The sequence below is a fragment of the Heterocephalus glaber genome, unplaced genomic scaffold (genome assembly GCF_053883595.1).
Source record: "Heterocephalus glaber isolate CG9 unplaced genomic scaffold, H.glaber_assembly_v1.0 deba00001572, whole genome shotgun sequence".
NCBI classification, from domain to species: Eukaryota; Metazoa; Chordata; class Mammalia; order Rodentia; family Bathyergidae; genus Heterocephalus; species Heterocephalus glaber.
Window position 1 is genome coordinate 19121747 of NW_028258357.1, and position 12247 is coordinate 19133993.

A 12247-nucleotide genomic window follows, 5' to 3' on the forward strand; every position below is an offset into this window, starting at 1 on the left:
GTGAGGCGCCCTCCCGGGACCGAGGCGGAGAGCTTTGAGAGACACAGAAAAGAGAAGAGAAACAGATGCGGAGAGGGGGTTTGGGCTGTAAAAAACACTGCACCGTGTTCTACAGATTGTTATTTTTTGCGGTGCTGGGGGTTGAGCCTGGGCCTGAGCTGCATCCCCAGCCTCCCCTTCTTTTAAAACTGGGTCTCGCTAGACCCTCAGCCCTTTAAAGTTATTTTTAGATAGGATCGCCCTAAGTTGTCCAGGCTGGGTTCGACTTGGGACCCCCTGCCTCAGGCTCCCAGTGCCCGCCGGTGCCCTTCTTAACCCGATCCCGGCTACCAGCACATCTTCGCCCTCCAGGACTGACGCGTTGGCCACAAGGCATCACTTGGCGATTCGCTGGGGCCTGGCGCCCGGGGCGTCCGCTCCGCTCCTCTGGGGGCTGTCGGCACTGGGGGTTGCTTCTCACGCTCGCCCACTTCGTCCTGCAGCCCAAACCCGGCCCCGAGTGTGGGTGGGACGCCCTGACCCGCACAGCCGGGCTCCTGTGGAGCAGCTGCCGCAGTTCTGTGTTTCCTCTGTGGGAATCGGGCATTGTCAGTGACAGTACAGGGAACAGCCCCTTTCTAAGGAATGCTCCATTTCATTTAGTTTTGTAACTTTGTGTAGCGGTGTCATAAAATACACAATAAATCACGTAGTCTCCTTTATTAACAGGTCTTCAGTATCAGCGGTTTCATCTGTGTGTGTGTGCACCCACGTGCGCTAACGGGTGGACAGAGGAAGCTTCACTCGTTTTTTAATTTGCTCACTTTTGTTTCAGCGATGGAGTCTCAGTCTGTAGCTCAGGCTGGCCTTGAACTCATGACAACTCTCTTGCCTCAGCCTTCCAAGGGCCTTGATTATGGATGTGTGCCACTGGGCCTGGAAGGTGTGCATTTACCAAAGACGGAAAAGAACAGAGTGCACAGTAAGAGTGGCTGGTGAACAACTCACAGGCCAGAGGATACAGGAAAGGGCTCTTCTGTAGAGGCCAGTTCCCAGGCTACCTCTCTCCACGCAGACAAGGCCCTGGGACAGCATCCTATCATTTACTCACTTGGTGTCATGCCACGTACAAACTGTCCAATCAAAAGGTTTGAGATTGTTTCTGTGGGCAGTCATATTGGGAGTGTCCCTCACTGCTGTCCTTACATTATCTAGTAAGCCTTTTAATTTTTATTTCATTTATTTACATTTAGTCTTTATTATTCTTGCTTTGTTTTAATTTTTCTATTTTTTATTTTAGACTGCTAGCTTCTTTCTTTTCTGCCTTTCTCCTCTCTTGAGGTGCTTATTTATCTTTGAGACAGTCTCACTTTGCAGTTCAGGCTGGCCTCGAACTCAAGTGATCCTCCTGCCTCAGCCTCCCAAGTACTGGGACTACAGGTGTGCACCACCATGCCCACTGAGGTGCTGCTTTAATGTGATAACTTTCCCTCTGTGTACCATTCAGATGAATCCCATGTTACAACATACAGTATTTTCGATACCATTCAGAGCTAAATATTTTTAAACTTCCATTACTACTCTTTTGACTTATCAGTTAGTTATGTATTTTTAGACTTTTGGATAAAGGTGGTCTGAAAAACTTACTCTTTTTATTGGAATATTCTAACACAACATCCCTGTCATGTGGATGATACTCATGACTTGGAATTTATCGCTTGCTTTACGACCTAGCACAAGGCCATTTTGAACCAGTCCTACACATGCTTGTGAAGAGTGGATATACTAACTTGGGTGCAGAAAATTCTGAAATCAAGATTATTGTCTCAACCTTTTATTTCATTTGCTAATTATTCTGCTTAGCCTCAGAATAACTAAAGTGACTGGATATGTGTTAAAGTCTTCTATCCTGATAGTGGAATTAAAAATTTTTCCTTGCAATGGTATTTTGTACTTAATTAGATGGAAATTTATCATTTATATATCTTCCTATCAGTTGAGGCTTTAGTCATCATGCAGTGACCCTAATAATGGATTTTGTCTTGAGATCCTATTTCATAGTTTTAAAAACTCCTGTTTCTTTGGCATAAAATTTATCCAACATTTTCTCCAATCCACTGACTCTCCAACTTTCTATATCCTTTTACATCCCTCATCTCTTATGTAATTTTGTTTTGACAGGCTCTTGCTGCGTAGCCCAGGCTGGCCTGCCTCAGCCTCCCGAGTGCTGGGATCACAGATGCACGTCATCAGGCACCGCATCTGTAACAGCTCTTGTCCTGAAGCCCCGGGTGACCCCACACTGGTGAGCCCAGTGGACGCCCTCTAGTTCTCCCTCGACTCAGCCGCGGTCAGCGCTGACTGCTCCAGCGTGGCCTTGCCTGCTTTACTCGTGTCCATGCTTCCTGGGGCTCAGCAGCCTCACGCTCTCCCCTCTGACCCTGTTGGCAGCTTCTCACTGGCTCTGCCAGCTCCTCCTCTCTCAAAGGGCCCTGAGAGCTGGGAGGGGGGCTCTCGCTGTGCTCCCCACACTCAGGGGGCTGAGGCAGGAGGATCGCCACAAGTTCAGCACCAGCCTGGGCTATATAGTGAGACCCTGGCTCAAAAAACAAAAACAAAAGAGCAAAACCGATGCTTTCGTCTTAGAGATCTCCAGGACTTGGTTTCCCTCCTTTCTCAATTTAGTGGCCTTCTGTAACCCTTATGTATGCACACGGCATCAGTGGAAATGAAGACTCTGTGGAGTCAGAGCAGGGCCTCCCCGAATTTGAGAGGAGAAAGCCGTGCTGCAGCAGGCCTAGTGCAGGCACCGAGTGACAGGCACAGAGCGTGTCAGACGGTACCACCACCGCAGGGGACCGCACGAGCCAGAGGTGACAGGAGGGTGGAGCTGGGTTCCTGGCCCCCTCTGCCTCTTTTGGCCCTAAGACCCGGAGCAAGTCAGGTGCCCTCTGGCCTGGGTGTCCCTTTTATAAAAACCAAGGCTTCAAAGCAGGGCGTGGTGCTGCATGCTGGAAATGCCAGCACTTGGGAAGCTGAGGCAGGTGGATCCCCATGAGTTCGAGGTCAGCTTGGAATATACAGAAATCCTGTCTCTAAAAAAACCCCCAAAATAACAACAACGAAAGTGCAGTTTGGTCTGGAAACTGCATCCAGGGCCTGGGGTTGGAGCTCCATGCTGCAGTCGGGTGATACAGTTTTCCTTCTTCCAAATCACGGTGCTGTGATTTTGTTCTCTCTAAAATTCCTGCTCAGATTTCAGCAGCAATGTAAAGGTGCTGACAGGTGGGACCCCCGGTGGTGATAACTCACGGTGCAGCACTCATGGGGGGCAGGCCGCTACCAAGGGCCTCACCCAGGGCACTCGGCCGGCTGCCAGGTGAGGACACGATACCCTGGGGACTCGGGGTTCTGGGCGCCGTCCTGGATGCAGACATCACCCACTCTAGACAGCTGAGCCTGGCAGTGCTGTGACCCCGGACTTCCGGCCTCCAGCACTGTGCAGAAATACGTTTGTGCTCTGCATCGACCACCTGGTCTCATGTGTCTCATGATAGGAGCCAAGTGGATGAGGCACACACTGGGCTCCTACAGGACTATGTCTGAACCAATGGTTGCCAGGCTTCAAAACTTCCAAAGGGGGAAAAAAAAAATTCCAAAGGGCTAGGGATGTGGGGGTGCACACCTGTAATCCCAGCACCTGGCAGGCTGAGGCAGGAGGATCTCTGTGAGTTCAAGACCAGCCTGGGCTACATAGCGAGACCCTGTCTCAACAAACAAAAAACAAAGCAAAAATTCAGAAAGCCTACTTCCAAGGCTCCTGTGCCAAGGACCTTCCTGAATCACAAGACGAACGACCCCACGTGTACCCCGTAATTTGATCACCCGTCTCCTTTCCGACCCCTCGTGGGGTGTAGGCTATCTTTGCATCACTAGAGAAACCCAAATCTTTGTTTCTGTACAACTTTCTAGCATAAATCCTTTGCTTTACAGTGACATTCAGACAACCCGCTAAAATCTGCCCACCCAACAGACTTCATCTGGAGCCCACCCTCCCTGCAGAGCGGCGCTCCCCAGTGGGCCTAACATCCCTCCGCTTCATTCGGTAACGCTCAGCAGAGCCTGGCATGCCACCCAGCCTCTCCACTGAGCGCCGGGCCTGCAAACAGTAAATCCTCAAAGACTGAAAAATCAGAGCATCAGTCAGATTCAATTTGTTATGAGACTTCAATTTTGGAAAACAGCACAAACACAGTTTTACACTTTGAGTTCTTTTCACAAAATCTGTGTGCTGCTGTGCAGTAACACTGGTGGGACTGAGGTCTAAAACAGCTGCCGACCTCAGGAAGGACCTGGGTCGCCAGAGCCACTGTGGTGACCTGGGCCACACAGCTGCACATCAGGGGTCAGCGCCGGGCCTGCGGGTCCCATCCAGCCAGAGTCCCATTTGTTTCCCTGCAAGCTACACGCGGGCTCTGCAATGTTAAAGGGCTGTTTAGAAGATGCGAATGAAAAACAAAGAATGTGTGACAGGGTCACGGGTGTCCCGCGATTATGCACCAGCTAGCTGGGCTTCTACCCAACAGGTCTGCTGACCCCGCACTACAAAAACGCGGCTGAGGCTGCACTAGGGGGCGGGGGGAGAGGAGGGAGAGGAGGAAGGAGAAGAGGAGGAGGAGGGAGAGGAGCAGGAGGAGGAGGAGCAGGAGGAGGGAGAGCAGAGGAGGAGGTGGAGTGTTGAACTGAGGGAGGCCAGGGCGGCGCCCCCAGGCAGTGCTGCGCTGGAGGCCCCATGTCAGAGTGCACACTTCCGAACATTCCTCACATCTCCAAGTGGCAGTGCTCGGCGGGGCCCTCGGTAACCCGGCCTGCGTGGGAAATCAAGCATTTGCTCTTGGGGACTGAAGAAGCTGACACTTCCATGCCGGCCACTGTGTGTGGGCAGTTACGAGGGACTGAGCCCATCCTTACCAAGGTGGGCGACTTAGACCCTGCCAGTCCCAGGTGACCGTACCGCATTGCTTACATAATACCCATAAACGGGCGCACACGTCCCAGCTTGCTACTTCCAGAAGCAAGAACAGGGGAGACGAGTGGCAGGGATGGGAAGTCAGAGGCGGTGCAGGGCAGCGCAGCATTCGGAAGGCGCAGACCCCGCGGGCTGCTGGGAAGGGGCAGCTTGTGGCCGCCTTTATGAGCAGGCTGGGCAGCAGCCTGTGGCGGGACAGCTCGAGCTGCCGTCGGTGCGGAGGCCCGGGTCCCTCTCGGTGACGCCGAGGCGGGCGACTGACTGCCCACCCAGGACCTCTAGACCTTGATGCGGTCGGGGCTGGCCTCTTGGCATACCCTCCTCCTGGGAAGTACCTTCCGCCTAAGAGCGATTAACTAAACGGTAAAGACAGAAGACACGCGTCAGCTCTCCCCACGGACGGAAGCCATGACCCAGCACCGTCACTGCCCACAAATCGGAGCTGCAGCCCACAGATGAGGCAGCTCCCACCCTCCCTCCCTGAGAGCAGACACCCACCCTGCTGCTCAGCCTCGAGTTCGAGCCACAGTGAGACCCAAGAGTGCTGACGCCTCTTGGCCCAAACGCCACTGTTCGAAGGCCCACAGCTGCACACTGTGGTGCAGCCGTTAGCGAGCAGCGTGACTCCCAAGGTGTCCCTGGGTCCAGGCTTTCTGTCACAGGCACCTGGCTCGGTTTGCCCCTGGGTTAATATGACTACATTTGTGGGACATGATTGCAAAACCAAACACCGAAAGTAAAAATCCTATTAGAATTTTGCCGAAGTTTCACACTTGAAAATAAGAATGATGCCCACTAGGGCCGGGGATTTAGCTCAGTGGTTTCACTGCCTGCTGCGCAAGCACAAGGACCTGAGTTCAATGCTCAGTACCAAAAAAAAAAAATAATAATGCCCACTGGTGAGTGGGTTGTAGTGCAGAATCCCCATCCAAGGGCACTTTTTCTCACAGTACCACTGCCCCTGGTGACTGAAACAGAAGTCTCAGCGCCACTTCGGTGCCCTTTCTGAGGACAAAGAAGGCTCTTCTGGTTTCTGCTTGGCTCCTTGGTCTTCCCTCTCCCGCAGGCGGAAGCAGCACTTTGCCTGTGCACAGCCGCCACCCTGGGCCTGGCCTGGGCAGAGGGGCACCTGACCCCCATTCCCTCCACCAGGGGAAAGGGCAGCTCCTTCTGCTACGTCCTGAGCTGCCCACCCGCTCTCACAGGGCCTCCTCCCACTCCCTCTGGGCCAGGAAACTTTCAAACCCTCTTCCCTTCTGAGAAGTCCACAGCTGCAGCCCAAAGGGATTCTCCACAGAGTGACATAGGGGCCGAGGGTGGAGGAGGCGCCCAGGACAGCAGGAGGACACTCAGGGCCCAAGGCTACTACCGCCCCGCCCCAAGGGCACGCAGGAGAGCGGAAATCGGAGCCCGGGAGAAATCAGCTCAGCCGAGGAGTCAGGGGGCTGGAGACCGCGCCTCCCAGCTGTGCCTCAGGGGCCAGCGCTGGTCCCGAGGTAGAGGTACAGGGACAGCTGGGCCACGTTCAGGCCGATGGGTACTGGACACAGACTCGGAAGCTGTGCTCTCAGAGGGCAAGTTAGCGTTTCCTGATTGTGCACGGATGGAGGCCGACACATGGAAGCACTAAGGCCCAGGTGAATGGGCTGCACTCACCTGCTCAGCAAAAAATGAGACCACGGTGAAGAGGATGAGCGTGGCCAGGACGCAGTGGGTCCAGAACTTGAGCTTGTCCCGGTAAGCCCTCCTGTGGGACAGAGCAGAAGCGCGAGCTGTCTACGTCCGGCCTCGCTCTGGACGCTGCCGGGCACCAAGCCAGCAGCACCCCTGCCCACCCCCAGCTGGCACCGGCCCGAGGCTCCAGGCACCAGGCAGGAAAATAACAGTAAATGTCTCTCAGATATTAAAAGCTGGGCCTGGAGGTGCAGCACCTGGGAGGCTGAGGCGGGAGGGTCGTAAGTTCACGGCCAGCCTGGGCTACAGAGCGAGACCCTGTCTCAACAAACTCAAACCAAACAAACTGCAATAGGAATTCGAAGTGTGTCTTCAGAAAGAAATTACACGAGTGGCACACGAAAGCCAGGGACGCCGGGCCCTACCACTCCCGCAGCTCGTGCACGTGGAGGAAGCGGTTCCGGTACTCCCGGGGCAGCTCGAACTGGGACGGCACAGGGAACATGGACTCGTAGAAGTCCCGAAGCACGGCCTTCACCGTCTGTGCGTCTCTGTGGGTGTGGTCAATGTTGTCGTTCAGGCAAACAAACTTCCTGCAATGACAGTAAGGGTTACCCGGCCCCACAGGCAGGGCCCTGGCCTGACGGAAGAAGCAATGTGCACTCCACGTGTTCTTATTTATTCCTTTTGGTTTTTCCAGACAGGGTCTTGTTATGCAGTTCCTGGCTGGCCTCAAACTCACGGTGATCCTCCTGCCTCAGCCTCCTGAGTGCTGGGATTAGAGGTGTGTGCCTCCATGTCCAGCTCTTCAAGTGCATTTTCAATGGACTTGTGTCCCTCGTGGATGCACTGGCTGGTGTGATTCTCTGGGACAGTCCTCCTCTGTCAAAGGTGGCTTTAGAAATTCCTCCCCTGGAGCCGGAGCTAGCTTCGGTCACCCTGAAGGAGGCAGAGGCAGCGCAGCGAGGCACCCTCAGGAATGACTTTCGCTTCACCCAACCTGAACTTAGTCCCCGGTGACGCAGTCAGCCAGCGGAATACTGTCCCAGTGACACGGAAAAGCCGTAGGGCCAAGGCAGGCCCTGTGGGGGCACAGCAAGAATGGCTGCAGCAGTAGAGGGTGATGAGATGGAGAAGGCTCCCCTCAGCTGCGGCTCTCACGGCTTCCACCAAGCTGTCAGACGCCAGAGCTGCCAAGGCAGGGATGGCGCTGCCTCCCCGAGCTTCGAGGCCAAAGTCAGCACCCACGGTCCAGAAAACATCAGACGGGGAGGATGAGACCCAGACTTGGACTACACAGAGCTAAGCCTGCAGGCCCGACCACCGCTCCTGGGGAGGCAGGGCGACAGGGCGCGTGAGGCCAGGCCAGGGCCAGGGCCAGGGCCAGGGCCAGGGAAGGAAGGCCCCGCGCCAGCCGTGTGCAGACACACGCGGCGCTCCACAGGGAGAGACCCACGGGTTTAGCCACAGTGAACCAATGTGACAGCATTACGAGTTTAAGACCAAAAATACATCCAAGGGCAGACACAAGACAGATGGGGAAGGGGGCACTGCCCGAACCGTGACGAGAGGAAACAGCCACTCGTGACTCCTCAGGGTGGTCACGTGGCTGTATTGTAAGGATCCTTACAGTTCAGAGATGCACACAAGGCCAGGGATTTAGCTCAGTGGTGCTGCCACCTGCCTCGCAAGCACAAGGTCCCGAGTTCGATCCCCGGTACCAAAAAAAGAAAAGAGATACACACTAGAAAATAGATAAAATTATGAGGTTTACTTGGAATTAATCGGTAAGTAGTGATGGAGTGGGTGTGTTTAGATGGAACAAGACCAAACATAAGCCAGTATGGTGGTGCACGCCTGGAATTCCAGCACTCAGGAGGCTGAGGCAGGAAGATCGCTGCAGATCACTTCGGACCTGGAGTGCGGCCAGCCGAGGCACAGAGCTCACGGCCCACCCAAAACTGGCTCCAAGGCCTCTGTGATGTTTCCTCAGGGGCCCAGGCAGACAGTGGCCCGAGGGGTGAGTTTTCATCACTGGGACTGGGCGCTGGGGAAGGATTTACTTTTAGGAAATCAAGGATTTTCTTGGGTTTCTGAAGACACTAAATAAGCACTACAGATATTTTTTTCTCAAGATTCTCTTTCCCGGGCCAGGAATTTAGCTCAGTGGTTCCAGTGCCTGCCTCACAAGAGCAAGGTCCAGAATTCGATCCCTGGTACCAAAGAAAAAACCAAAAAACAACAACAACAACAACGAAAGATTCTCTTTCCCCTTTCCCTCCCACAGAAAAATGGGATTTGTAAGGAAAAAAAAAATCATAGTCTCAAAATACTATATCTAGAATTTTTACAACTTTGATGTTTTTATAAGTTCAAATTCAAATGAGGCAAAACTGAAGACTTCCAAAAGTATGTAAAAGATGCAGAAATAAAAAGATTTATTTTATATGCCAAGATTTTTTCGTATTTCTCAAGGAAACTGATGAAACATGTATTTTCTACTAAAGCTCAAAAAAATAAAGCCAGGCGTGATGTCACGCACCTGTTGAAATCCCAGCACTTAGGAGGCTGAGGCAGGAGCATCATCAGGAAGTTGAGGCCAGCCTGGGCTACCTCGTGAGTTCAAGGCCAGCCTAAACTGCATAGCGAGACCCTGTCTCAAAAAACCCGACAGACACCAAACAATCAAAAGACACATAAAAACAGTCACAACAAAAACCCTTCAAAAAGCAGACTTTAACCTGCTTTTTATCAAACCAGCCATGCCAAGGGTTAGAGAGCCAGGCCGGAAATTCTCAAAGCTCTGTAAAGAGGAGGACGTGTCCATCCTGAAGGATGGCGGGAGTTTGAGGTCTGACTTCACCATTTCAGCACAGATTCTTTTTCCTCCAAGCTCGCCTGGCCTTGGACTTCTGGTGTCCAGAGCCACAGGAAATGTCTGCTTTCTCGCAGCAGCCTCAGGCCGAGGCAGACGGTGACCCGGGGCCTGGCTAGCGTGGCCTCCTCCTGCCCCTCACGCCTCCCCCTCTGCCCAAATCACCGCTCTCTCTTACTGCTTCACCCACCACCCTCTCCCTGGTCTGCGACTTCCGGGCCTGCCTTGTCTCCATCTCCTCACGTGAGGTTGGCCGAGACCTGAGAGATCTGTCAGCGCACACCCACACCGGAAGTGCACACCCACACCAGAAGCGCACACACCCACACTCGTGTCTCACCAGCAAGTACAGATCAGCACTTCGGCTGAGTGACTGGAAAACGCTGCGAGGGTGCGTGCGTGTGTGCGTGCGTGCGTGAAAGGCCTGAGTTATGGCAATTATGAACGGGATGTGATTTTTTAGCACATTCACGTATGTGTGGTAACTCTGAGACGGCCTAAATAAAATTAAGGAAATTAAAAAGTGACTCATAAGTGTCAGTACCTGGGATTTTTCCTTATGTCGTCCAACTGGCCAACCACATGAGAAACGTTGGTGCGGATCATTTTGAAAGCAATTTCTTCCTCCCCCATGATTTCAAACCTAGTTGTCCGAACATATTGATCGAGTTGAACTATTTGTTTTACAGGGATGTGAAACGAAATATCAACAGGAGAAGCATTCTGACAACTTTAGCGTACTCAACATCCAGAGGGGCTAACTCAGTACGGCTGACAGAATCCCACAGGGATTTCAGAATACTTCACAGATAAAACACCGCGCAGTCACAGCAGCTGGCCTTGGCACCGTTCCACACGGGACAGAGGGGCGCAGACTTGCCTGTACTTGTTTTTGTCCTTGTAGGCCTTGTGGATTTTGTCAGTCACCGGCTTACAGTTGGTCACCAGACTCTTGGTCACCGGGGGCTGTGAGAAAGCACAGGAGGATCAGACACAGGTCGGGGACAGAGCGAGAGGCCACGAGGGGGTGCTCAGCACAAGTGCAGAGCTCAGGTGGGCCCCGAACACCCAGGACCAGGACAGAAGCTAATGCAATCGTTTTTAAAATCACACCGGTACACTGCAGCTCCTGCACTCAGGAGGCTGAGGCAGGAGGATCACCACAAGTTCAAGGCCAGCCTGGGCTACATAGTGAGACTTTCTCTCTCAAAAAAAAAAAAAACTTAGTAAGGTGTTACAATTTGTTTTTCAAAAAGAAAATTAATTTCTAACACAAAATATAACACATTGGTCTACGAGATTCATAAGTTAATTATGATGTGTTTTTTGGTAATGGAGATTTTTGGGCCTTCAACCTGAGCTACATCCCCTATCCCTGTTTTCATTTTTTATTTTCAGACAGGCTCTTTCTAAATTAGTAACATTTTACTTTGATTGCAAGAGCAAAAGCTATTCATTACAGAAAATACCTGTGAAAGACAGTGACATCAGAGTGTGTGCATTATTCCCGCTGGCCTCTGGGATGTGTCACAGGGCTCACACGTGGGCATGGGGTTTCACAGTCCAGGCCCCTGTGTGACAGCGCTGCACTTCCCTAGCTGGGCATTTCTCCACCTGTCTGCAAATCCCACTGAACCAGCGCTAACCCTGCACAGACCCTGGCTCTGTGTCTAAGATGCGTGCGTCTCTGATAACCAGCGGCCTTCCAGCGGCCTCTGCCCGGCCTTGCAGACAGTGTGCGCCCAGCCTGCTGCCCGGAGGTCTAGAATGCGCAGTCCCGCCTCATCGACCTCGCCTGCTTGGGTGACATCAGCCAGTGAGAGCACGGAACGCCCTGCACCTGCAGCTCGGCATTGCACCTGGCAAGGGGACCATGAGTGAAACAGGGAGTCTGGGCCCTAGGGCTGCACTCACCAGGTTGGGGTCGTAGTAGGACTCCTGGGTGGGCGGCACGCTGGGCAGCCGAGTGATGTTAGCAGGAAGCACTTTTGAGCAATTTATGAACATGTGTTCCAGACCAGTTAGATCCTAACAGCAAAATAAAAGGATAAACCTGTTACCTGCATTACAAGCAATGACTGTGGTTTTTAAAATCAAAATTATGTACAATCTACCAAAGATGGTTTAAATGTTACCCTCAAAGAATTTCTTTGATATAAAGTTTTTTTATGAGTGGTTTTTTGACCCAGGGTCTCGCTACATAGTCCAGGCTGTCTTCAAACATGCAGCGATCCTCCTGCCTCAGCCTCCCGAGTGCTGGGATTCCAGCCGTGCGCCAACACGCTGGCATGAGGTATGATTCTTAAGCATAAAGATATCCAACGAGAGCAGAAGGAGACAATGCAGACAGACGCCTCATCCTCCCGCATCCCGGAGAAGCAGGGACAGGGCTGTGGGACACCCCTTCCCCCACATGCAGGTCCCCTGCGCCTGGCTCCTCCCTGGTGAATACGGGCTCAAACCCCACTGAAAGGCCACAGAAAGTAATCTCGCTGGGCCAGGTGGTACATGCCTATTATCCCCGAACTCAGGAGGCTGAGGCAGGAGGATCACTGTGAGTTCGAGGCCAGCATGGACTACACAACAAGACAGTGTCTCAAAAAATAAACAAAAAAATTTTCACAAAATACAAACATCTAATTTGGTTCTAGTTCTGGCACAATGGACTTGTGTTGCACACCCATGTTAAG

The 12247-nt window shown here is 52.7% G+C and overlaps 1 protein-coding gene across 5 annotated transcripts in view; it reads right to left on the reverse strand.

Annotated features, from left to right (window-relative positions):
• Window positions 1–4187: 4187 nt before the first annotated feature.
• The window catches only part of Gnptab (N-acetylglucosamine-1-phosphate transferase subunits alpha and beta), a 28974-nt gene continuing 20914 nt past the window's right edge, over window positions 4188–12247 (reverse strand). For 3 of the 5 annotated variants that reach the window (XM_021258412.2, XM_004844851.4, XM_087192711.1), the window contains 6 exons: window positions 11472–11585; window positions 10438–10523; window positions 10102–10200; window positions 7108–7275; window positions 6665–6755; window positions 4188–5364 (listed from right to left, as the gene is read on the reverse strand). In XM_021258412.2, coding sequence (XP_021114071.1) covers window positions 5287–5364; window positions 6665–6755; window positions 7108–7275; window positions 10102–10200; window positions 10438–10523; window positions 11472–11585 — 636 coding nt within the window. In that variant the 3' untranslated portion in view covers window positions 4188–5286. Of the gene's footprint in view, window positions 5365–6664; window positions 6756–7107; window positions 7276–9095; window positions 9336–10101; window positions 10201–10437; window positions 10524–11471; window positions 11586–12247 lie in introns of those variants that run through there. The other 2 variants (XM_004844852.4, XM_087192710.1) reach the window with 2 other exon arrangements.